The sequence below is a fragment of the Scyliorhinus canicula genome, chromosome 4, assembly GCF_902713615.1.
Source record: "Scyliorhinus canicula chromosome 4, sScyCan1.1, whole genome shotgun sequence".
NCBI lineage: Eukaryota > Metazoa > Chordata > Chondrichthyes > Carcharhiniformes > Scyliorhinidae > Scyliorhinus > Scyliorhinus canicula.
This window is the reverse complement of record NC_052149.1, coordinates 200895214-200921318: the sequence shown is the minus strand read 5'-3', so window position 1 is coordinate 200921318 and position 26105 is coordinate 200895214. Positions and strand designations below refer to the sequence as shown.

The following is a 26105-nucleotide window of genomic DNA, read 5'->3' as shown; positions in this document are numbered from 1 at the left end:
CGAGTCCAGGGGGCGGGGGGAGGGAGAGCGGGGGCGGGGCGGGGGCGGGGGGGGGGCGGGGGCGGGGCTGGGGGCGAGCCCGTGGGGGGCGGGGCTGGGAGCGAGCCCGTAGGGGGGGCGGGGCTGGGGGAGGGGGCGAGCCCGCGGGGGGCGGGGCTGGGAGTGAACCCGTGGAGCGGCGGGGCCGGGAGCGAGCCCGTGGGGGGCGGGGCTGGGCGAGGGAGCGAGCCCGTGGGGGGCGGGGCTGGGCGAGGGAGCGAGCTCGTGGGGGGTCGGGGCTGGGAGTGAGCCCGCGCGGGGCGGGTCTGGGAGCGAGCCCGTGGGGGGCGGGGCTGGGGGCAGGGAGCGAGCCTGTGGGGGGCGGGGCTGGGGGCAGGGGGCGAGCCCGGGGGCGGGGCTGGGGGGAGGGGGCGAGCCCGGGGGCGGGGCTGGGGGGAGGGGGCGAGCCCGGGGGCGGGGCCGGCCGGGGCAAGAGCGTCGGGGTCGGGCCGAATCCGGAACCCAGCGGGCTGCTGCTGTGAATCTGGAAACATTGAGAACGCACAGACTTGTGGCTAGTGGCTTGGCCGCGGCTCGACCCTCGGCGTTACCATGTCCACCCCGGCGAGGCGGCGGCTGATGAGGGACTTCAAAAGGTGAAGGACGGGGAGCGCGGGTGGGGGAGTTTGTCCGTGGGGGCCTCGCCCGGCTCTGTCTGTGCGCGCCAGGCCTCTGGTGTCGCTGGGCTCCAGCATTGTGCCCTGCTGTGGGTGAATGTGAAGGAGGCCTCCTCCTTCCTGTGTTAGAGGTTCGGGTGCAGCAGCTGCCGGGAAAGTGCAGTGTGTGAGTGTATTGATGGTGTTGACTTTCGTTACCTCGGTTAATTTGCCTGCCTCAGTAAAGGATACCAAACAACAAGGTTAGAGATCCCTGCCAGCAAGTGCGAGTTTGTCATTCTCTTTGTTCCGTCTGTGAGCTAGCAAAGTGAGGTGTGCTGGAAATTGATTTGGCAAGTTCTGCCCTTCAAACTGGCGAAGCAGTTCGGCGTGTTGTTGTGGAGTTTGTGATTGTTGGATTATTGTAGGCAAAGTGTGCCCAACCACTTTGCACTGGGCTTCGTCTATCTCCCTCCCTACCACCAGTTTCCCCTTGCTGCCGGTCGAGTGGCTCCACTGATCGCAGCAGCTCTGTGTTGCATTGTCTACATTGCCATCCCTCATGAGTGAGCGCGGACAATATGTGCTGGCACAACCCTGCCTTGCGCTTTCCAGTGAGGAACACTGACTGACAAGTGTGTATTGTGATTTAGGACACCCCGAGATTACTGAAGTTACTCTATATAAAGTGTAGGGTACATATTTTAGAACCAAATAAACTGCCTCAACTGCTAAATTAGCTGAGATGAGCTCATTTTGACAGAGTTCATTGAACCGGGTCAGGTTGGCGCAATGCCACACTGGATAATGTATTCACAAAGTGAAATTTTAGTATGATTCTTAACCTTTTTACTCAAGCTGCAAGTAACACCACTGCCAAATGTATAACTACCAGTCCTTCACTCTAGTGCAATTTAGTTCAGCCACATTTTGAAAATAAAACATTTTAATTGCTGAATATTTTCATCGTTCGAATGGGCCAGTGCATGCATCGCCAATCACCATTATAGTTTTACTTGGCCCTATAGAACTTCAATTGCGGTGTGGAAAAAATATTAGGATTTTTTTTTAAACTCCCTGGATATGTTGAACTTTTTAAAGTGCAGGTGGGAGTAATTTTTTGAAGTGAATGTGGGAGAGATTGTATGTTACACTTTTCCTGTCAACTGATGTAACTAGAATATCTGTATTTGAAGTTCCTCTTCATACGTTCCAAGGTGAATCATGGCAAGTTAATGACTGTTGATGGTAAGGGAGCAATTGATGGAAGTTCTGCAAGAATACATTGAAACTTGTTTCTTCTGTGAGCTTTGAGAAGTTTGCTATATTTAACAAAAAAACTTGAATTGTGTCTTTTCATATTCTCAATTCATCTCCCAATTCTTCAAACTCAGTTACCTTTTGAAGTGTAGTCACTGTTTCTACACCGTTTTTAAAAAAAATTTTCAGCAGGTGTCTGGCATGCAGCATTTCATCAAGTTACTGAGCAATCTGCACTCGCAAATATGGAGGGCACCATTATGCCTCAAGTCTAGAGATATTAGGGCTCCAGTTTAGTTACCATCCCCATGTGGAGTATAATCAATTAAAACCATACAGCTTACCAGCACCTTGCTGCTTCACCAGTCATTGGTGTTTCCTTTGAATGGTTATCTGTAAGCAATGCCAAGTATCTTGGCCGTGGGTTTCATTAGTGAATGAGGTTGTCTGCTCAATCATTAATAACGTTATGGAGTACTGTGGTCCTCCCTGCTTCAGGAATCTGATTACTTGGTCTACTACAGCGGATTAACTTGGCTCCTTGCTTACATCACTGTTCCTTTAATCTTAATCTTGGAACCACACATTAGTAAAGGCTTCTTGTGTAACTTGTTGGAAAAAAAAGCAATATAATTTTCACAAAATGTTTAGTAAAATAAATGAACCCCTCTAGAGACTCTGCGAGGGAGGGGCGCAGCAGGTCGAAGACATAAGCACCAAACTTTTGTGGGAGAGTTGGGTGACAAGGGTTTTCTTTCAAGGGCAGTGAGAAATGAAGTAAGGTCAAGGGACTTTGATCAAGTAGGGTCAAGTTGACTGAAGATTCTGTCGTTATTGGATTGGAGGGAGGAAATATAAAAGGGAGGCACGAGTGAATATAAATTCAGATGTTGTTATGGTGATGCAGTGAGACCAGAGTGATTTGTAGATGAATGAGGATTTTACATTGGTGAAACAGTTTTATAATAGTTTTTCTCACAACCAAGACATTAAGTTCCGAACCTCTGCTTTGTGTTCTCTATGTGGGCAATTTATATTAGCAGTGCTGAAGGACCAGAAAAAATTGTCCGTCCTCTGAATTTTGGATTGTGTTTTATCAAGGATGACAGAAAAGGCAGTGTTTCATATTTTGTCTTAACTGAGTAACGTGTACAGGAACTGCTCAGGAGTTTTTGCTATCTTTTTGCCAGTCCTATATTCAGATTGTCCCTGCTAAATCGGGAGTTATTCTTCTAAATCTATCTTGTGTGTTTCAAAATGTCTGGCATTAAAATTATCATCTTCTCTTCAACTTCCCCTCTTTACCAAGACTTTAATTCCTTCTCTGGGTCATGATCCTTCACCCAATTAACTGTAATTCATCAGTGATGAGTGCGTACAAACTATTGGACACTATAGAATATTGATGACTAGTCATAGATGTTTACAGCATGGAAACAGGCCCTTCAGCCCAGCTTGTCCATGCCACCCACGACTAGTGTGATCCTTCTCTGGTCTAATATCCAGATCAGCTTTAACTGTTGATTATTGAGAGTGGGTTCCTTGGCTGATTTTTAACGAGATTTGTACCCTTTCTCTTTACCAAATCTTTGTTTCAAGTTTGCACAGACTGGGGAATTGAACCTGTGACTGACATTACTTCTGAGCACGATAGCACAGTGGCTAGCACTGTTGCTTCACAGCACCAGGGTACTAGGTTCGATTCCCGGCTTGGGTCACACTCTGCAGAGTCTGCACGTCCACCCTGTGTCTGCGTGGGTTTCCTCTGGGTGCTCCAGTTTCCTCCCACAAGTCCTGAAAGACGTGCTTGTTGGGTGAATTGAACATTCTGAATTCTCCCTCGGTGTACCCGAACAGGTGCCAGCGTGTGGCTACTAGGGGATTTTCACAGTAACTTCATTGCAGTGTTAATGTAAGCCTACTTCTGACAATAAAGATTATTATTATTCAAGAATAATGTCTTGTATTGAGTCATCAGAGGACCTTGCATACTGATTCATTAACTGGAAGTTGTTATCGGTTAGTTTGTAGGACTATTGAAAATAACCATAATCCAGACCAACATGTTAAAGTACAGCTGTTTAAGGTGGGGAGGAGTGAGTTTATTTCCAAACAACTGCTTTGACCTTCTGACTTCTGTTATGCTACACTATAGGGAAGTGAGACCTCAAAGGAGAGTAAGTGCTGTGGGAAATTTTGAGAAAACTATCACCCATCATTCTCTACACCACTGGCCTATGCAGACCTTTATATTGTCCACCAACACCCTCACCGTCCCCCTCCCCAACCAGACTGTAGCTTCTACATATCCTAGGAAGATAAATACTTGAAGTGAGTAGGAAGGAAGCAGATATATTTCGAGTTTAATCACACTGTTGCAGGAGAAGAGGCTCTTTTGAAAGTCAGGCTAAGGTTTGGTGTTGGGGCAAAGGCCACTCTGACCTGGAAGTACTAGACAATGTAATTACGTAGAATCTTGCACAGCAATTAACCCATGTCGTTTCTGATATGGAAGCAATGTAGAGGAATATGTAACGATCATAATTCATAAAACAAATGCGCTCATTCTCAGCCCCAAAAAAAGCCTAGATGATGTTTTATCTACTTTTTGGATAATGTGAATTTTGGTAAAAGCAGATATCATAAATTAAGCATATAACATAATGTAATAAAGGTCTTGTTGGGCTTATTTAAAAAGAGGGTACTGGCTCTTAATCATTAAACAGAGATATAAGCTCAACCTCTATTTATGCTGTCTATTTTCTAAAAATAGCTTGTTTAGAATCTATTTTAAGACTATTATGAACATGGAGCATGTTCCAATAATTTCTGTAGTCATATGAGTTGGTTTTCATTTCGCTCTAGATTATTGAAAACCGCCCTAATCAGTCGTTGAAGTGGGGGACGTTTATAATCACATGGCAAGTTAACATTTGCAGCTCTGGTAGCTTAAATTATAGTTAGCTCTGACTGGCAAAGTCGGGAGAGTGTTAGGGGCTACAAACAACATATTCTAACATTTAGGTTGTGTCACAGGAATTGGCAGGACATGGGCAAGTTTATAATCTGAGGTGGTCTGCTCATGGAGTGTGAAGATATTGAATGGTTGCAATGAGCATAATTCATTGATCCCTGGGGTGAAATTTTGCTTTTACCTTTCCTATTTCTGGTACAGGGTCATATTGCACAGTTTGCATCTGTAAAAAAATACATTACTGAATCTAATACTTATTCAAGTGTAAGTGACTGATCAACAAGTTGTCAGCATACCTCTCTCTAGATGTCTGTGTACTGGCTCATAGAGTGAAACAAAACCCACTGGGAGTGGAGTAATTAGGTTATTTATTATCATTAGTGAATCAGAAATGTTAAGTTTGTGTTTTAAAATGTACTGTCTGACTAGGCTGCAAGAGGATCCCCCGGCTGGCGTGAGTGGTGCACCCTCTGACAATAATATAATGTCCTGGAATGCAGTTATATTTGGGTGAGTAATGGAGTTAAGTCGATCAGGATGATGCATGTTGCTTTGTTTTTAGTGTTAACTAAGGGGCTAAACAAAAACTTCCAGTGTTTCTCTGGAAAAGGTTGAACAGAACTCAAGCACCCACTCTTAACTGTTTCCATTGGAATGGCGGGAGAATCCATTAGAACGGCGTGAGAATGGTAAACATCTGTCTCCGTCAGTTCACCCATTGATTTTTGTTTTTCACCTCTTACGGTATGTTTTTCCCAATTAAGGGCAGTTTTAGTGTCACCAATCCACCAACTCTGCACATCTTTGGGTTGTGGGGGTGAAACCCACACAGACACGGGGAGAATGTGCAAACTCCACACAGGGCAGTGACCTGGGGCCGGGATCGAGCCCAGGTCCTCGGATGCTGTGAGGCAGCAGTGCTAACACTTTGAATTGGAACTTAATTGATTTTGTAGGGTGAGTTGGAGTGAGGTGGCCAACAGCAAAAAGAAAATTATTCTTCATTTTCAAGAGCTTTACATGTTTCAAACAAAACTTGCACAATGCAAAGCAATACTTACAGATTATAGCTATAAATACACAAAGAATGGACAATTGTACACCCAAGATACTTCAATTAAAATATATATTTTGGGAAAGGGTGGTGCTGTAGGTTAATGCATAGTTGTTATGCTGCTGATGCTTGGGTTCAAATATAGCTCAGACTTATGCCTGCTGCCTGTAAAGAAATGAGTTTAGAGCTATCATAACTGCCTTCTTGCAAGTACACAGACTTTCATACTTTGCACAACCAAATTCAGCAATCCCACACAGAAGAGTCTTGATGGTAGTTGAAATGTGAAATACCATTCTCAACTTCAATTGCATTAAGCTATATTTGTTTAAGGATCAAAAATCTCACACAAAATGATGAAATAAGTTCATCAGTATCAAAATAAGTAAACTATTTATACTGAATGCTTCATGAAAATACGAATCGTGAGTTAGATGTAGAGCACTTTTGCAGACATGGTAAGTGATGGGTTCTTGTTTTATTTCCAATTTTCTCCTCTCCAGTTGTTGATTCATGATGTCACTTTATCCAATGGCCTTTTTTTTTAACCTGCGAACTTGTGCAGAGATCTCTCAATGTTTTAATGCGCTCACAGTCCAACTTGAAGCTTCAGCTAGTGATGAAGACTGCAAGCCTAAACTGATTTTCATGTTCTCCTCCCTCCCACTGAAGAATGCAGTGCTCTCAGCACTTGTTCGTGCAAAAATGAGCTAATTCTGCTCCATTGGGATTTCTTTCTAGGAACTAGCCTGACCCAGAATTAGTTTTCTGTGACGAAGAAACAGTTCACCTCTCTGGCAGATGCGCAGAGACTTCTTGTGGGCTTGTCATAAAGATTGCCTCTTCTAATTCTGTGTTTCCAGCATGGCCCTCTCCATAAGGTATATGTGGTACTTGGGGCGAGCAAACTTAGCCTCTTCAAACAATTTCTTCAAGTGCTCTCTCTGCTATTTTTTTTTTAAATAATTTTTATTGAAAGAGTTTTTCCATACAGACATTTACCCCTACTAATTTTTAAATTATTTACAACACAATCCCTCTAGGCAAATGTCCCTCCCTCGCCCGCCCTCTCGCGCGCACCAGTCCTCCCCCCCCCCCCCCCCCCCCCCCCCCCAGGCAACCTTAACAACCAAGGCAGCCTACAGTTTCAGACATGAGCAGCGAGCAGGCTTGCCCGCGTTACAGTCGTGCGTGTCCCCCCACGACCCTTGCTGCCCCCCCCCCCCCCGTTGCTGCTGCCACGACCCCGAACGTCTATCTCTGATCTAAAAAGTCAAGGAAAGGTTGCCACCGCCTGGCGAATCCCTGTACCGACCCTTTCAGGGCAAATTTGATCCTTTCTAGCTGAATATAGCTAGCCATATCGTTAATCCAAGTTTCAACGCTTGGAGGCCTCGCGTCCTTCCATTGAATTAATATCCTTCGTCGAGCCACTAGGGACGCAAAGGCCAGTATTCCGGCCTCCCTAGCCTCCTGTACCCCCGGTTCTACCCCGACCCCAAAGATCGCAAGCCCCCATCCTGGTTTGACCCTGGACCCCACCACCTTCGACACCGTCCTTGCCACCCCCTTCCAGAACCCTTCCAGCACCGGACATGCCCAGAACATATGCACATGGTTCGCTGGGCTTCCCAGACATCTGACACACCTGTCCTCACCCCCAAAGAACCGGCTCATCCTTGTCCCCGTCATGTGAGCTCTATGCAGCACCTTAAATTGAATGAGGCTCAGTCTCGCACACGAGGAGGAAGAGTTGACCTTCTCCAGTGCATCCGCCCACGTCCCGTCTTCTATCTGCTCTCCCAGCTCCCCTTCCCACTTGGCTTTCAGCTCCTCCCCCGATGCTGCTTCCGCTTCCTGCATTATCTTGTAGATGTCTGATATCTTCCCCCCTCCGACCCAGACCCCCGAGAGCACCCTATCACTCGCCCCCTTACTGGGGAGCAGGGGAAACCCCTCCACCTGCCGCCTAGCAAATGCCTTCACTTGTAAATATCTGAACATGTTTCCCGGGGGGAGCTCAAACTTCTCCTCCAGCCCTCCCAGGCTCGCAAACCTCCCCTCTATAAACAGGTCCTTCAGCTGCCGTATGCCCACCCTGTACCAGCTCTGAAATCCCCCGTCGATGTTCCCCGGGATGAATCTATGGTTCCCTCTTATTGGCGCCGCCAACAGACCTCCCATTTCACCCCTATGTCGCCTCCACTGCCCCCATATCTTGAGGGTGGCCGCCACCACCGGGCTCGTGGTGTACCTCGTGGGGGGGAGCGGCCATGGTGCCGTTACTAGGGCCCCCAGGCTTGTGTTGCCACAGGACGCCCTCTCCATTCGTTTCCAAGCTGCCCCCTCCCCTTCCATCATCCACTTGCGCACCATTGACACATTTGCCGCCCAGTAGTACCCCGAGAGATTGGGCAGTGCCAGCCCTCCACTGTCCCTACTCCGCTCCAAAAAGACCCTCCTCACCCTTGGGGTGCCATGCGCCCACACGTAGCTCATGATGCTACTCGTCACCTTTTTGAAGAAGGCCCTAGGGAGGAAGATGGGCAAGCACTGAAATAAAAATAAGAACCTTGGGAGGACCGTCATTTTGATTGACTGCACCCTCCCCGCCAGCGACAACGGTACCATGTCCCACCTCTTAAACTCCTCCTCCATCTGTTCCACCAGCCTGGAAAAGTTCAACTTGTGGAGGGTCCCCCAGTTCCTTGCCACCTGCACCCCTAAGTACCTAAAGCTCTTTCCTGCTCGCTTGAAGGGGAGTCTCCCAATACCCTCTCCCTGGTCCCCCGGGTGTATCACAAAAACCTCGCTTTTGCCCAAATTTAATTTGTACCCCGAAAAGTCCCCAAACTCTGCTAATAGTTCCATTATCTCCGGCATTCCCCCTTCTGGGTCTGCCACGTACAGCAGTAGATCATCCGCATACAGCGATACTCGATGTTCCTCCCCTCCCCTAGTCAGTCCTCTCCACCCCCCTGAACCCCTCAGTGCCATCGCCAACGGTTCAATCGCCAGTGCGAAAAGTAGGGGGGATAGGGGACATCCCTGCCTGGTCCCTCGGTGGAGCCCGAAATACTCCGACCTCCTCCCGTTTGTCACTACACTCGCCGTCGGGGCCGAGTAGAGCAACTTCACCCACTTAATAAACCCTTCCCCAAACCCAAACCGTTTCAACGTCTCCCACAGGTACTCCCACTCCACCCTATCGAATGCCTTCTCCGCGTCCAGCGCTACCACTATCTCAGCCTCCCCCTCCACTGCCGGCATCATAATTACATTCAGCAATCTCCGCACGTTCGTGTTGAGCTGCCGCCCCTTCACGAACCCCGTCTGGTCCTCATGGATTACCCCTGGCACACAATCCTCTATTCTAGCTGCCAGGATCTTTGCCAGCAACTTGGCATCCACGTTCAGAAGCGAGATAGGCCTGTAGGACCCGCACTGCACAGGGTCTTTATCCCGCTTCAATATCAGGGAGATCAGAGCCTGCGACATTGTCGGGGGCAGAACCCCCCCCTCTCGCGCCTCATTAAAGGCTCGTACCAGTACCGGTCCCACCAAGTCCACATTTTTCTTATAGAATTCCACCGGGAACCCATCTGGCCCCGGCGCCTTCCCCGCTTGCATCTGACCTATTCCCTTGACTAGCTCCTCTAGCCCTATTGGCGCCCCCAGCCCTTCTACCAGCCCCTCCTGGACCCTTGGGAACCTCAATTTGTTTAGGAAGTCCTCCATTCCCCCTCTCCTTGTCGGCGGCTCAGACCGATACAACTCCTTGTAAAAATCCCTGAAGACCCCGTTCACTTCTTGCCCCTTCTGCACTACCTTCCCGCCCCTCTCCTTCACTCCCCCAATCTCCCTAGCCGCATCTCGTTTGCGAAGCTGGTGTGCCAGCATCCTGCTCGCCTTTTCCCCATACTCATAGACCGCGCCCTGTGCCCTTCTCCACTGCGTCTCTGCCTTCCTGGTGGTCAGCAGGTCGAACTTGACCTGCAGGCTGCGCCGTTCTTCCAGCAGCCCCTCCTCTGGTGCCTCCGCATATCTCCTATCCACTTCCAATAGCTCCCCCACCAGCCTCTCCCTCTCCTGCCTCTCCTTTCTTTCTCTATGCGCCCTTATGGAGATCAGCTCTCCCCTGATCACTGCCTTCAGGGCCTCCCAGACCATCCCCACCTGCACCTCACCCGTGTCATTCAAGTCCAGATAGCTCTCAATGCTCTTCCGGACCCTTTTACACACCTCGTCGTCCGCTAACAGCCCCACATCCAGCCGCCACAGCGGGCGCTGGTCCGCGCCTCCCCCATTTCCACATCCACCCAATGCGGTGCATGATCAGAGATCGCAATGGCCGAGTACTCAGCTTCCCGTACCCTCGGGATCAGCCCCCTGCTCAACACGAAGAAATCGATTCTGGAGTACACTCTATGGACGTGGGAGAAAAAGGAATACTCCCTCGCCCTCGGCCTACCAAACCTCCATGGGTCTACTCCTCCCATCTGCTCCATGTACCCCCTCAGCACTTCTGCCGCTGCCGGCCTCCTATTGGTCCTTGCGCTCGATCTGTCTAGCCCGGGGTCCAGCACTGTGTTAAAGTCCCCCCCCATGATCAAGCCCCCTGCCTCCAGTCCCGGAATGAGGCCCAATAGGCGCCTCATAAAACCCGCGTCATCCCAGTTCGGGGCATATACGTTGACCATCACCACTTTCTCCCCCTGCAGCTTACCCTTCACCATCACATACCTACCCTCCTTATCCGCCACCACCTCCTCCGCCACGAACGACACCCTCTTTCCCACCAGAATCGCCACCCCCCGGTTCTTTGCGTCCAATCCAGAGTGGAACACCTGTCCCACCCACCCCCTTCTCAGGCGAACCTGGTCCACTACCTTCAAATGGGTCTCCTGTAACATTGCTACATCAGCCTTCAGTCCCTTCAGGTGTGAGAATACCCTTGATCTCTTGACCGGCCCATTCAACCCCCTCACGTTCCAAGTGATCAGCCGGGTCGCGGGACGACCCGCCCCCTTCCCCTGCCGATTAGCCATGTCCTGTTCCCTGCTCGCCCCGGGTCGACCCTCCCCTTCTGACCCGCTCCCCATGGCTCTCTGCTATTTTTTAAACAAACTTCAACAATAAACTTCTTCAGGGGGAATGAAGCTCAACACTTGTAAAATCAATTTTTCAGCACCAGAGAAGTTGTTCAATAATTAACACTTGCCATCGAGTTAAATCTCACACCTGAATGCATTAACCCGGAATGCAATAACCCTAATTGTTTCTGCAGATTTTAGTGTGATTCTAGTGGGACGGTTATCAGATCATTGGAAATAGGAGGTTCAAAAGGGAATTTGCCTCATGAAGCATTACCTAATCTGATTGTGGCCTGAACTCCACTCTCCTGCCTGTCCTATATCATAACCATTAACTCTCTTGTCAGTGAAATATCCACCTGACTTGGCCTTCTCTGCACCCTGTGGAAGAGAATTCCAAAGGCTAACAACCCTCTGAGAATAAATTCCTCCACATTTGTCTTAAATGGAGAAGCACTTGTTTTGTTTAAACAGTACCCCTGGTTCTAGAATCCCCCATAAGAGGAAACTCTTCTCGGCATCTATCCTACAAAGCCCACTCAGAATCTTTTATTTTTCAATAATTCTACTAAACCCCCACAACCTGTTCAGCCTTTCCATGTGAGTAAACCCTTTCATCCCAGGAACCGGCCACGTTCACTTTCTTTGAGCTGCTTCGAGGGAAAATATATCCCTCGAATAACGAAACCAGAACTGTACACCGTACTCTAATTGTGGCCTCACCAAAGCCTTCTACAACTGTAGCGAGACTTCCCTACAATTGTACTCTATTCTTCTTCTTGCAATAAAGGCCAACATTCCATTTGTCTTCCTAATCACTTGTAGTCCTTGCATGTTAACTTTGTGATTCATGTGAAAGTACACCCAAATCCCTCTAACCTGTAATATTCTTCATTCCCTAACCATTTAAATACTTATCCTTTTCTATTCTTGCTTCCAAAATGGACATGTTAGATTTCTTCCTTATAACAATAAGCACTGGAAATCTCGCCGTTATTCTTGTCACAACATTCAAGCCAATGTCTCTTCCGTATTGCTTCGGACGATGTATTTACTATAAATTATGGAGAGCTATAATGCACAACTTTTAAAACCGATCCTGTGATTGTTATTTACAAATTATTGCGATAACCAGATATTGTAATTTTTTTGCACTTTGATTTTGTTAATTCCAATACTTCAATCAATTGAAACAAAAACAGAAAACCATATTTAAAAGATTATTTTCAAAGCTTGCAGATAAATTAACTGCATGGTAGCTGATTATATGGACTGGAACTGACCTATGTTCAATCCCTGGCCTATATTGGGTTAGACTCATTAGACAGTTTGAATATTGTTCTAATTGTATTATGCTGCTCTTGATCACAAGTCTGTCACTGGTGGGGGATGTGTACTGGATGAGGAAAAATCAGGTAATAATCACTTGGTTGGATGGCGTAACAGCATTCACTGTTCAGGCTTATACATGAAGAAAAGGCATTTGTGACAAGGTTTGCCATGACATGATTTAACAGGTTCATGAACGAAAGGAGGAAAATGGGCCAAAAAATCTGAGGGGATAGATGCTCTATTGTTTTTTATTTTATTTGAACAATTAAAGGAAAAAAATAGTAATGCCATTTACTAAGTTGTCCCAACCATGGAGAATGCGAATTAACTTCTATAGAATCTGAAAATGTCTAAATCAGGGTAAAATGAAATGAAAATGAAATGAAAATCGCTTATTGTCACGAGTAGGCTTCAAATGAAGTTACTGTGAAAAGCCCCTAGTCGCCACATTCCGGCGCCTGTTCGGGGAGGCTGTTACGGGTCAAGAGTGAAATTGGCGACCCAGAACAGAGGGTAATGTTTACAAACTTTTTCCAATATAATCAGTCCTGGTGGACAAGACTTGGAGCGAATTAAAAATATTTCTGGCTGATGTACTCTCTTGTCAAGGTAATCTGTGGATGACTCAGTTGTTCACACATAACATGTGGCAGAGCAGTCTTACAAATTGTGCAAATTAACCATAATTTAAGTACAAAATGTTAATGCACTGATTTTAAGATGTTATTAAAACTGAGATTGGTTTATTATTTTCTACTCCTTCAGATTGTAGGTGGCAGGTGCTGCTCCTTAATGTGTTTTTAATATTTCTAATGCTTGTTTCCTTCCCTCCTTGACATTTTTCTGTTTCTAGACCAGAAGGAACACCTTTTGAAGATGGTAAGTTGACATCCCTGAACAAAATAAACCCACTCAATCCTTTTATTTGTTCATTAATTTGGAAAACTAACGAGAAAGCAGGGAGGAAAATTAACTTGCTCTGTTTCACATGGGATTCCTTACCAAGTAGCTTGTGCAGCTGAAATTAAAATTAAGTGTGTTCACAATTGACAACATAGACAATGTCTTGCTATACATCATGTTGGTCTGTTTACTTGTTGGGTCACTGGACTGATGTAATATTCTTTAAAAAAGTACTTGGCTCCTGATGCTGTATAGTGGGTAGATTGAAGGACGCAAATACTCTGACACACCGTGCACAAGTTCCCAGTGGCCATGCATGGAAAATACAGTGTGCTTATTGATGTTGCTAATTTCTTGAGCAGGAAGGTATTTATTACACATCCCTAATTGAATCACAGCACACTGGTGTAGATACACCAAAATTCTGCTTCTGCTTCTGGGAGGGAGTTCCAGGATTTCGAACCACGGACGGTGCGGAAACAATACATTTCTAAGCCAGGTTGTAGTGCATCTTTACGAGGAACTTGGGCCTGCTGCCTCTTTTAGGTAGTAGAGGTTGTAGGTATAGTCAGTACATGTTGGAGAAGCCCGAGATGGTACATGCTTCAACCACTGCATGCCATTTGTGGAGAGAGTGCATATTTAAGGCAATTGTGAGGTGCCATCAAGCCAAGTGCTTTGTCCTTTGACAGAGTGGACACACAGGATGATTTGGGGCACTATGGGGGTAGGGGGGAAATTCTGCACTGATAACCCCATTCAATGTCAAAGGGAGGTGGTTAAACTAATCTCATTAGATTTTATGTATACTTGTGAGTTATCTGTAAAAGCAGTGTATTTGTCCATAAAGCTCCATCACAATCTGAATGTCTTAATGATGAGGCAGAGCAGCAGCAGGAGGAAAGAAGAGGAAGTAAATCCTACATTCCAGATTCCACAACCTCGTGGGGCATCCTGCCCCATATTCCCAAAGATTTGCGGGTTGAGAATTGGCCTGTTCATCGTTTGAACACTCGTGGCAGAAATCTAGTCACCCCGAGTAGATGTCACGCTCCAATTGAAAGACAACCAGAGATGATGAACTGTGTTTATTGCAGCAATAAATTACATCTTTTATAATACTTTGCAGGGTAGAGATGGGCATGATGCATTTGCTGGAATGGGGTAGAAAAAGGTATATTTGAACAGATTCCTATGAATCTAGGAATTGAGGCTTAAATGTTTGTATCACTGTGCCTTTACATAGAACTTTACAACTGTTTTCATATTGCCGAAATGCCCCCTTTGTCTTGTAGTAAGAAGGAATATTTACTCAAGATTTTGTACAGTATTGCAAACTCTTAAATGTTTTCGTTGAGTAAGATTGAATGAGAGAGCGAATGGTTCTAATTCATGATTACTATATACATGAAAACTTAGTTTTTTGTTAATAATTTGTAAAAGGAAGAATTATCTGATTTCTGTTTATAGGTACTTTCAAATTGGTTATAGAATTTACAGAGGAATATCCTAATAAACCTCCAACTGTTCGATTTGTGTCAAAAATGTTCCATCCAAATGGTAAGTGTTAAACATTATTGTACAGTGTATATATTTCAATTTATTTTTATCTTTCAATTTATTTTTTTCATAAGATGTAATGACTAATAATGGTATGTTTATAATAGTTTCTTGTGCCTTGCCCAGTTGGCCATTCTTCACATATGAACGTAGATAGTATTAAATTAGGTAACTGACTGTAGAAACTGTTGCAGCAGACCTGCCCCTGTATCTTTATGCACCTTTTCAGTTAAGAATCTTTGGACAATCGTTACGAATGGGAACTTAAAGTTATTTCTCTTTCCTGAATCTCTCCCACCCCAAATCTGGGAGATACTGAAGTCAATTGTTTACAAGTAAAAATCCATGCAGACTTTGGATAAATCTGTACAATACAGAAGTATATTTGCCTGTATGGTTCACTACAAAGGAAGATGGTTGTGGTGGTTGGAGGTAAATTCTCAACTCCAGGACATCACTGCAGGAGTTCCTCAGGGTAATGTCCAGGTGCGCAACCATCTTCAGCTGCTTCATCAATGACCTCCTTTCCATCATGAGTTCAGAAGTGAGGATGTTTGCGGTGACTGCAAAATGTCCTGCACCATTCACAACTCCTCAGATAATGAAGCAGTCCATGTCCAAATGCAATAAGGCCTGGGCAATATCCAGCCTTGGTCTGCTAAGTGGCAAGTTACATTAACACCACATAAGTGGCAGGCAATGACCATCTCCTACAAGAGAGAATCTAACCACTGCCTCTTGACATTCAATGGCATTGCCATCGCTGACTCCCCCACAATCAGCATCCTGGGGGCTACCATTGACCAGAAACTGAACTGGACTAGCCATATCAATACTGTGTGTACCAGGGCAGGTCAAAGGCTAACCCTACAGTGAGTAACTCACCTCTTGACACCCCCCCCCCCCCCCCCCCCCCCCCCCCCCCTCCCAAAGCCTGTCCACCATCTACAAGGCACAAGTCAGGGGTTTAATAGAATAATCTCATACACTCCACTTGCCTGAATGAGTGCACGTCCAACAACACTCAAGAAGCGCAACACCATCCAGGAAAAAGCAGTCTGCTTGATTGCTCCCCCATTCTATCAACGTTCAAACCCTCCACCACTGACGAACAGCAGCAGCAGTGTGTACCATCTCCAAGATGCACTACAGTAACTCACCAAGGTACCTTAGACAGCACCTTCCAAACCCATGACCACTACCGTCAAGAAGGACAAGAGCTGCAGATAAAAGGGAACACCACCAATGGAGGTTCCCCCCCAAGTCACTCACCACCCTGACTTGGAAATATATCGCCGTTCCTTCACTGTCGCTGGGGCAAAATCCTGGAACTCCCTCCCTAACAGCACAGTGGGTGTACCTACACCTCAAGGACTGCAGCGATTCAAGAAGGCAGCTTAGCACCACCTTCTGAAGGGTAACTAGGGATGGGCAACAAATGCTGGCCTAACCAGCAACGCCCACATCCTGTAAATTAATTTTGTTTAAAAGTACATTCGTGTTTTTTGTCCGTCACTGAGCCATCCGAGCAGCTTGCAGACAGAAGAAGGAAACTTGCAAGGAGCTGCAAAGTTTTTGAGTTACAAGATGTAAGAAAGCATGGAGGAGAGCCTGTTTATTACAACTTGCCCTGTTGTGTATTCTACCCGATGTTCTCAGTTTCCCACTGCGAATCATGCTTTCGAAAGAGAAATTTTCCTAAAAGTTTTCATTGACCTCCAAATTAATTGAGTCAAAACAACTTTTGATCATAATTAACCTGAGTTACTATGTAGGATGTTGAAAGCTAGAGTAACTGGATGATAATGTCTATTAGAGCACCGAGTGCAGTGAATGGAAATGTGCAGGCTTTATTCTCTGTCCCTGTAGATTCCTTTGCTTCTCCCTCTCCCTGTCCAGTGGGGGGAAAAGCGTTGAGTATTCTACGCTTCTCCAGAATGTGCGCTGTTGAGGTTGCTTAAGAGTGCAGTTCCTAAGCAGTCAGTGAATTGGTGACAACTTTCACGTTGCCATTATTAGTCTCACTATAAAATTCTTGAGGAAGTTTCCATTTGTTGAGGTGTAATTTGATTTTTAATGGTGCACTAAGTTCAGAGTTACTGTTAAACACGCTCACTGGGTCTCAATAGCTAATTTATCGTTTATGGACTGTTAGATTCCCCCATTATGGCTTTTTTTTAATCCACCTATTTTAAAATATATTTTGTTCAATTCATGATTCACAAGAATGGTCCCAGGGATGAGGAATTTTAGATACAATGGTGATTTGGAGAAGTTGGGTCTGTTTTTCTTGGAGAAGAGAAGGCCAAGAGGAGACTTGATAGAGGTATTCAAAATCATGAGATCTGTGAAGAATAGATAGGGAGAAGCTGTTGCCCCCATCCAGAGTTTGAGAATGAGACGGCCCAGATTTAAACTAATTGGCAAAAGAAGCAAAAGTGATATGGGGGAAAACATTTTTCACACTGAGTGGTTTAAGGTCTGGAATATGGTGGAAGTAGGTTCAATCAAAGCTTTCAAAAGGGAGCCAGACTCTTATCTGGAAAGGAAGAATGTGCAGGATTACGGGGAGAATGCCATTCCGTAAATTGCTAATTCAGAGATCCGCTACAAACACGATGGCCCAAATGGTCTCCTTCTACACTAACAATTCTGTTTGCTTGTTTATAATATTTTGGCTTAATCCATTCAGAATTTAGTTCACTACCTTATTAGTTTGCTAATGAGATTGGTTGCTTAACTTGCTTGCTAATCTCATTGCTGCTGGACATTTGCCTTGACTTGTTGCCAGATTTATACTGCCGCCGGGAAAGGGGAAATCCATGCCACAGAGATTGCTAGATTTCTAGGGCCAGCTTTAAGATCAGCGGTGGGTGCACATTATTGCTTAACCTCTGACTGCCAAATACAGGTTTCAGGTTCTGGCTAAATCTTTGTTGATGGGATCCTCTACAGAGAGAGCTGTCAACCTTCCTCAGGGCACCCCAAATGCAATGAATGTGGAGTTTCCTTTCTTGAAAGTAGTTTGATAAATATGTTCAATGTTAAATATCAATTTGATGAAAGCTATATGGTCTGTTCCAATATGGGATATACTGTGAAGAGGAAGGCAAGAGTGCTGTTGCTGAATGTCACCCTTAATGGTCTGGTTCATAGAGAATTTTGAAGGACGAATCAGTGGCAATTTTCAAAACCCTGAAAACATCATATAAATACTAAACCTATTAAGTAGATTAAAAGGATGAGATTGCTAAAGTAGGCCATGGTCCCTTTAGAGGCAGACAGGAGTAATTATCATGGGTAATGAGGAAATAGCAGAGACTTGACCAAATATTGTGTGTCTGTCTTCACAGTAGAAGACACCAGAAATGGAGGGTGCCCAACAGACTAAGAGTGAGGAACTTAAGGTAATTAAGATCAGCAGAGGAAAAGTACTGGAGAAATTTGAGACTTATTGATGACAAATCCCCAGGGTGTGAATGCGTAGCTGTACAGATAGTGAATTCCAAAATTCTATAGATTCTAGGACAGTCTGAGTGGATTGAAAGTTAGAAAATTCAACTCTATATATTGTTCAAGAAAGGAGGGAGAAAAAAAACTGAACAAAGGTCAGTTACTCTGGCATTGGTGATCCGGGAAAATGATGGAATCCATTATTAAAGAAGTCCTAATATACAAAATCAGCATAATCAGACTCGGACAAGAGTCATCATGGTTTTATGAAAGGGAAATATTTTTTGACAAAGTTATCACATTTGTTTGACAATGTGCCTAGCAGTGTTGATAAGGGAGAGACAGGAGATGCAATATACTTGGGATTTCCACGTGGCATTCTATAAGGAGCGACAGAGGAAATTCCTATAAGAGATGAGGGTTCATGGGGTTGGCATCGATGGAGGATTAACAGACGGGGAGCCGAGAATAGGAATAAGCAGGGCATTTTCAAGCGCCAGGCTGTAAATAATCAAGTGCCACAAGGATCAGTTGCCCCTCAGCTATTTACAATCTATATTAAAGGCTTGAGGAGTAATGTATCCAAGTTTGATGTTACAAAGTTGGTGGTGGTAATGCATGTCATGAGGAGGGCACAGAGTCTGGAGACTAGGCGAAAGAGAAGTGATCTCATTGAAACATTGAAGATTCTGAGTGACTTGGCAGGGTAGAGACTGAAAGATTGTTTTCCTGGGTTGGGGAATATGGAACATGTGGGTACTGTCTCAGGATAAGGAGATGATCATTTCAGACTGAGATGAGAAATTGCATCACTTGGAGGGCTTTGATTCTTCAGAATTGTCTACCTGTTGTGGATGCTGCATCATTAAGCATATGGAAGGTTGTGAGAAATAGATTGTTTTTGGTGTCTCATGGGGATCTACAGATATGGGGAGTGGGTGGGAAAGTGAAATTGACACAAGATCAGCCATGGTATTGAATGGAGGAGCAGTATGAGCTATGCCTGCTCTATTATGTTACCTTATTTTTGATGTCTTTGTTTGGCTATCAACCAAAAACCAAAGCAGTGAGGCAGTAAGTCATAGTTACATTTTTTTTTACTGTCAGAAACAAAATTTGCTGCCGTGTTTTCTGTTTTCAGTTTATGCAGATGGCAGCATATGTTTAGACATTTTACAGAATCGCTGGAGCCCAACTTATGATGTTTCATCAATTTTAACGTCTATTCAGGTAATTTTTCTCATTTAAAGATTATCCAATCTATCAATGCAATTGACTAATCTGTGTTCCTGAAGTCACTTACAGTTTCCTTCATAGTTAATTTGGTGTACTCTTTTTTTTTTTTTCCCCACCCCTCTTCGACGAATTGATATTTTTGTCCCCATGGGCAACCCACATCAAATGTTTTTATTTGTATAATATCTCTCTATGCAGAGCAGTGATCCCAACACTGACCTTTGTGGAACACTACTGTTTATTTTCCTCCTGACCAAAAGACGTCCATTAACTAATTTGTTTTCTATCCTTTTCAACCAGCTTTCTATCGACAGTGCTCCACATGCTTTAATACTGTCAAGTTTAATTTTATTAACAAGCCCCCAGGCCAGCCTTTTGACAACCCACATGCATAATATTTTGTTGCAATCCCGCTGGTTTAGCTCACTAGGCTAAATCACTGGCTTTTCAAGCAGGCCAGCAGCACGGTTCGATTCCCGTAACAGCCTCCCCGGACAGGCGCCGGAATGTGGCGACTAGGGGCTTTTCACAGTAACTTCATTGAAGCCTACTCGTGACAATGTGATTTTCATTTCATTTCATTTCATCAATACACTTCATTATTCACTCAAAGAACACAATGTAAGATATGATTTAAGAGGGAGAATGTATTTTTAAGTTGATAATTATTTCTATATTTTAATCTTCTAGTCTGTAGTTACTTGATTATCTATCCTTTCTCCCTCTTAAACAGAGCTGTTGAATATGCAGCCCCCATTCCAACCTCCCATATCCAAGGATGTAGTTTTTGCTCCGAGCCCCCTTAACATTCTGGGACTGTGTGCCATCAATTATGCTTTTCCCACTTTGAGTCCCATCAATTCTGTTCAGCTCAACTTCCTTTGTCTATAGTTATACTCTCCGGTTGCTCCATCTTATCCCTTGTATTCTTTCATTCCACTATTTTTTTTTTCTGGTACTCGCTTATCCTCCATTTTCTTTCTTATCTCTTAATTGTCCCTATCTTAATTGTTCTGTTACAAAATCCTTTCAGTTCTTGTTTACTTGCTATCTTTGTCATATCTATCTCCTATTTTACTGCTATTTTTATACTATCATTTATTTTTCTTGTGTATTGGCCCTAGATTTGTCATGTGCACAAGTCTGGCTTCAATTTTAATTATCCATCTCCAGAATTCCAACTATTGCTGCAGTCTTGCTTCTAACCAAGGGAGATGTGTTTGTCTGTTATTGCGCTTTTTCAATTTATTACCCAATCTTGACTCTTTCTGCCCCATCTCCGAACAAGGCAGTTTGTCTAACCCTGTCGTAAGTGGTACCTTAACTCCAGTAATAGAAGAGCATACCAGTAACTGACCATTAAAGTACCAAATTGTCATAACCACCCATGTGGTTGTGTAACGTCCTTTTAAGGAATGAAATCTGTCATCCTCTCACGATCCACAGCAATGTGATTCTTAACAGCCCTTCAAGTGGCCTAGCAAGCCACTTGGCTGTATCAAACTGCTATATAAGAGTTGAAACAGAATAAAAACAACTGATTCTTCTGGCATTGACTTGGGCACTGGAAATGATGAGGCACACTGCAGAGTCAAGCCTGCAAAATAGTCTTCACTAACCTCTGGGGACTTGTGCCAAAAGTTGGAAGAGCTTGCCCCAATTGTGTTATGTGATACTATATCTGTGTTAAGTGAGATATTTTCGGAACAGATCTAGCTGAAATTCAGATATCCATGAGGCACTGTGGGCCAGAAAACTGTATGACCTCAAAATCTTCAAATTCCTGATCTGTCACTCAACCAAGCCTGGGAGCCAACCTTGATTCAATTGAAGAAACCAGGAAAGCGTGTCTGCAGCAGAAAAAAGCTTACCTAAAAATGGGGCGCAAACCTGGTGAATCTAGAATACACGCATGCTATAATTAGAGCTAGGTAATCCCAGAACCAACTATTAAATGAAAGTTCTGCTGCAACCTGTTGTGAAGGTTAGTGACAATTAAACTATTATGGGAAGAAGAACGCCACAAACAACCTCTCACTCAATACTCTAGAGCTCAATACAGCAAAGTATAGGCAAAGGTGAGGTTGAAGTGAATATTGAAATCAAAACACATTTGAAAGAATGCAACATCAAAGAGCCCTAGTAAAATGAAAGTCAATGGCAATTGGAGGAAAAGTTTCCACTAGTTGGAGTAATATTCGACACAACTGGTTGGAGTCATATTTGACACGAAGGAACGTGGTTGTGATTGTTGGAGGCCAATCATCTCAGCTCAGGTCATTGCAGGAGTTCCTCAGGATGTTGTCTAGCCCCAACCATCTTCAGAAGTGGGGATGTTTGCTGACTGAACAGAATAATACTGCACAATAGGAAGCCATTTAGCCCAATGAACCTCTGATGGCTCTTTCAAAGAACAACCCAGTTCATTCCACACTCTTGTTCTTTCCCTACATCCCTGCAATTTTTCTCCTAAGTATTTATCCCATTCCATTTTGAAGGTTACTATTGAATCTGTATCCATAGCCCTGTTCGGCATTTTATTCTTAAAAAAAAAAAAAAATGTTTTGTCATTTTGATTCTGGTTCTTCTGTCAATCATCTTTAAATCTGTATCCTTCAGCCGTTTGAAACAGTGTCCCTTTATCTATCAACACTTGTTGATTTTTCAACGCTGCTATGAACTCTCCACCTATCCTTTTCTGTTCTTAAGGACAAGAACCCTGCTTCTACAGTCTAGTGTAATTGTAATCCCTCATCCCTGCATAGTCGATAAATATCTGTTTTAAATATAAAATATTGTACTGTATGCTACTAATATATCAGCGTGACTTCTTAACTCGTGTTCAGGAAATCCTAATTGGATTCACAAGTCATCGGCAGTGAAATATATACCTGGAGGATATAGCAGTAATATGGACTAAGATGGTCCAATTGCATACTCTAGTGATTTCGAAGTTTCTATTAATTAAATGAGTTCCAGCATTTCCTACATTGCAGCAACGACTATATTCGGAAGTAATTAATTGGGTGTGAAGCACTTTGGAACATTCTGAGATTGTCAAAGCCGTCTTGGAAATTCAAGTTCTTTTGTTAACTCACTGGAATTGTGCTAATAATTTAGATGTGTGGAACCTTTTGGTGTGTGGAGCCCTTTGCCCATTAGGAACCCATTAGCCAACATAATGGACCTGTGCCTAAGATTGACCCATGTGACAACTTCTAATCTGAACTCTGCCACAGAGCCAATACTAAATGGAAGCGGCGCAGCGAAACTGAGGAGAAAATCACCTGTGATGTTGTCATGGATCTTGTAGCGACTAGTCCCAAATTCCTATTGGCAAATGCCTGGAAGAAAATCAGATGTCCACTGCTTCAGTTGTAGTGTGATATAGGGCACCAAAACGTTCAGAGTTAGAGGACACTTTCCTTTTTAATTAAGCTTTATTTACCACATTAGAAAAGTTGAAAGAAAATCAAAATGACCTGATATGAGGTAAAATGCCCAAACCTAACCCTGACTGTTTGCTCCTCTTGTTTAGTCCCTACTTGATGAACCAAACCCAAATAGTCCAGCAAATAGCCAGGCTGCACAGCTTTACCAAGAAAACAAACGGGAATATGAGAAGAGGGTATCAGCTATTGTAGAGCAGAGCTGGAGTGACTGCTAACCTACAGCAACAATAATCCTCTGCCAACTGCCCAGTGCATTATTTTACCTGAGTAAATGCAAACAAAAAGTGTCATAAGACTGGCAGAAGAGTCTGCATACATCCTTTGCTGACATTCTTGAGGAATTTTAACCCTTTATCGTTTGTGCTGTTAGAGGGTTATTTTGTGTTGCATGATGTGAATTTGTAAGCAGTATTTGATAAACTCATACACTCTATTGTCTCTTTCCTTGTTTTGGTTTCATCACTGACCCATCTTTACATTAACCAGTGTATTAGCAGCATCGTACTGATATGAGTGAGAGTGAAGTGTTCAATTGCTAACAGAAAAGCCTGATTTGCTTTGAGGCGAACCCAAGTTTTGGGATCAGTTAGCTTAAGTTTCTAGTTCAACATTAGTTACTGGTGTCCTGATCACCGGCTGTAACACCTGAAGTACATTTGAAGAGAGAGAGCAATTTACAATGTAATTTGCTCAACAACAGCAAACAACCTGTTGTGACATTGGCTTAAAGGAGAGCTTTTTACAGCATGTCTCACTGCAGATTGGTAATAAGCTGACTTTTTTCTTACAATTTTGCAATACAACTGAGCTGATCCTCCCCATTGGGAGGATATTTTTCCAACTTATCTTGCATTTTATTTGAGGATGGTCGGAGGAGATGCATCTATTTTATCACGTGGGACAACTGTACCATCTGTCAAATCTGATTGGCACAATGTGACTGGAAACAGCTGTGTTTACAGCCAGCACTTTGTCATGTAGATCAAATCCGAGAAAGCATGAACGTGTAAACCAGGCAAAGGGCAGGTGCTTCTATTATTTGGGTGCACACACAACTGTAATAGTTTGTCGCTTTGTGCCTGCTATGGATGACTAATATCTATCTGCACTTTGATATATTTCTCATTTGTAAATGCTCTGCAAAGATCAATTCATGAATGCCCCAAGGAAAATTTGAAGATTGCATCTATTTCATATGCATGTCAGCTTGCAAACGTCAGTTACTTTGGGGAAGATCTTCAAATCTTTTATCTCACCGGACAACCTGTTCCAGCAAAACACATCGAGAGGGGAGATCCCACAGGTGCTTGCCAACGCGCAAGTGCCCATCTTTTCCATGCAAGCTTGGATAGGCGGTGTGTGTAAATTATCATAGTAACAGTTTCACAGCCAACTCCTTCTCATCTGATGCCCATTCAAGTGAGGTTTGGAATTAAAATACCTCATTTTTCTTTTAAAAATCGATCAATAATGGGCATCCTATACTCCAGAGACCAAATATCATTTTTTTTAAAGCAAGAACAATAATCCTAATTTTTTGTAATCTTGAGTGTTCAGTATCCTCTTGATATCTTCATTTTCTTATTAGTGGCTGCTGTAAATGGGGACAACTTTGGTGCTCTTTCCTGTGCTGAACAAAAAAAGTTGACTTTGTGCTTGGGGATGTTCTCTGTGTAAAGCTATTTAGACCAGCAAAAAAAAACTTAATCATTTCTAAATTTTAATGGAAAATACAGTGTATAGAGTTCACACACCTTATTTTCTTTCCAATTTTGTGATCGTGCATTTAGCCTGCAAACATCTTCATGGATGCCTGTTGTGTCACATGCTGGTACAGAATCTATCCCCACAATAATGCTCGGTGGCTTCCCTAATAGACAGCCTAGCTTCAAGGAAAGTCAGCTACCCTTTTCTCACCCAGAAGATTGAGTATCTATTGGGTAAATGCTTGGCAGGAAGCAGCCACAGTTTTGTTTATTTTCCAGGGGGGAATAGTTTTCAGGTCTAACTGGACCATGGTGAGGTTGGTAGAGCCCCAGTGAGGTCGATCTCCGAGGAGCTTTGGTTTAGTGATGCACGAGTGTGTGAAAATATTTTAATTTCCTTTTTGCTGTAATTAACTTTACTGTAATTGCCTTTTGTGTTTCTAATGGAATGTTGTAATGTTTTCCAAATGGTTAGATTTTCTGCTGTGGTTTGTGAAAATCAATTATTTCTGTTAATGCTGTACAAAGGATTTCTTTTATTCCTTGGTTTTTGTAAAGATGTATTTTTTTTTCTTTTAAAAACCTAGCTCCCTTTTAAGGTGCATCAAACATTTTTGTACCCAATTCTACAGTGCTTTTTATAAGGAAGTCAGTGACGGAAATGTATTTATGATTCTGTTCAAGTAATTCGAAAGGAGTGACTGGTTTCCATCTATTTTGCTGAAGAAAAATGATTAATTCACTTAATGTAACAAGTGTTTTATACAAAAAGTGATTAATGATATCAACCTATGTAATGATGTTTGCCGAGGTAGTTTTTTTTGCCTTGTTTTTACTCTAATCTCCCTCTTGGAGGCTTGGAAAACAATTGAGCAATTGATGGGCTTGTGTTCCGTTTTTGTAAGGTAACACTGGCGAGAACGTTTGTAGCCCTCTGGGCTGTGCAGTTTCATGATGCTTGTATGTTGTACAATATGTATTGATGCAAACACTTTTTTTCAGATTTTTTTAAAATAAAAGCTTTACTTTGAGAATATAAGCACTTTGAAGATACAAGTAAGGAACTTTTATATTGTCTTATACTTGCATTCAAGATTAATGAATGCAAAAAAAATTATTTGCAGGATAATTCCAACTGTAGAAGCCCTTTTTGTTCTATCTTGATTCATTCATCTCAAGATCCCTAACCTGGTGTTGTTTCCAATTGTTTTTTTTAAAAGATTTCAGCGTTTATTCCTCAGCTACTCTGGCTATTCCACATGTTGATCAGCCAGTGGAAAGGGATTTCCTGGCATCATCGTAAAAATACCCTTTTGTTGTCTGAACATGCCCCAAAGTTCTACTTAAACAAACATTAAAGTATAATTCTGGGTTAAGCTTCTTTCCATAATCATAACCATTTTTTATAATTCTGTGATCACCTGTCAATTGCCTTGTTGAAAAGCCA

General features: G+C 43.7%; 1 protein-coding gene across 2 annotated transcripts; it reads left to right on the top strand.

The window, feature by feature from the left end:
* The first annotated feature begins 448 nt into the window (after nucleotides 1–448).
* On the top strand, nucleotides 449–25697 carry LOC119965312 (ubiquitin-conjugating enzyme E2 A-like). 2 transcript variants are annotated; one of them, XM_038795883.1, is made up of 6 exons: nucleotides 449–635; nucleotides 5299–5379; nucleotides 13202–13227; nucleotides 14722–14811; nucleotides 19406–19494; nucleotides 23039–25697. In XM_038795883.1, exons 1-6 carry the CDS (start codon nucleotides 592–594, stop codon nucleotides 23165–23167), a joined length of 459 nt encoding a protein of 152 aa, XP_038651811.1. In that variant the 5' UTR covers nucleotides 449–591; the 3' UTR covers nucleotides 23168–25697. The 2 variants fall into 2 exon arrangements, with proteins under 2 accessions (XP_038651811.1, XP_038651812.1); XM_038795884.1 differs by lacking the exon at nucleotides 23039–25697 and adding an exon at nucleotides 22740–23032.
* The last annotated feature ends 408 nt before the right edge of the window (nucleotides 25698–26105 follow it).

Coding starts and splice junctions, on each gene's coding strand:
- LOC119965312 (XM_038795883.1), top strand. CDS start 592: ATGTCCACCCCGGCGAGGCGGCGGCTGATGAGGGACTTCAAAAG. Junction 636..5,298: donor CTGATGAGGGACTTCAAAAG/GTGAAGGACGGG, acceptor CTGTCTGACTAG/GCTGCAAGAGGATCCCCCGG. Junction 13,228..14,721: donor AGGAACACCTTTTGAAGATG/GTAAGTTGACAT, acceptor TTCTGTTTATAG/GTACTTTCAAATTGGTTATA.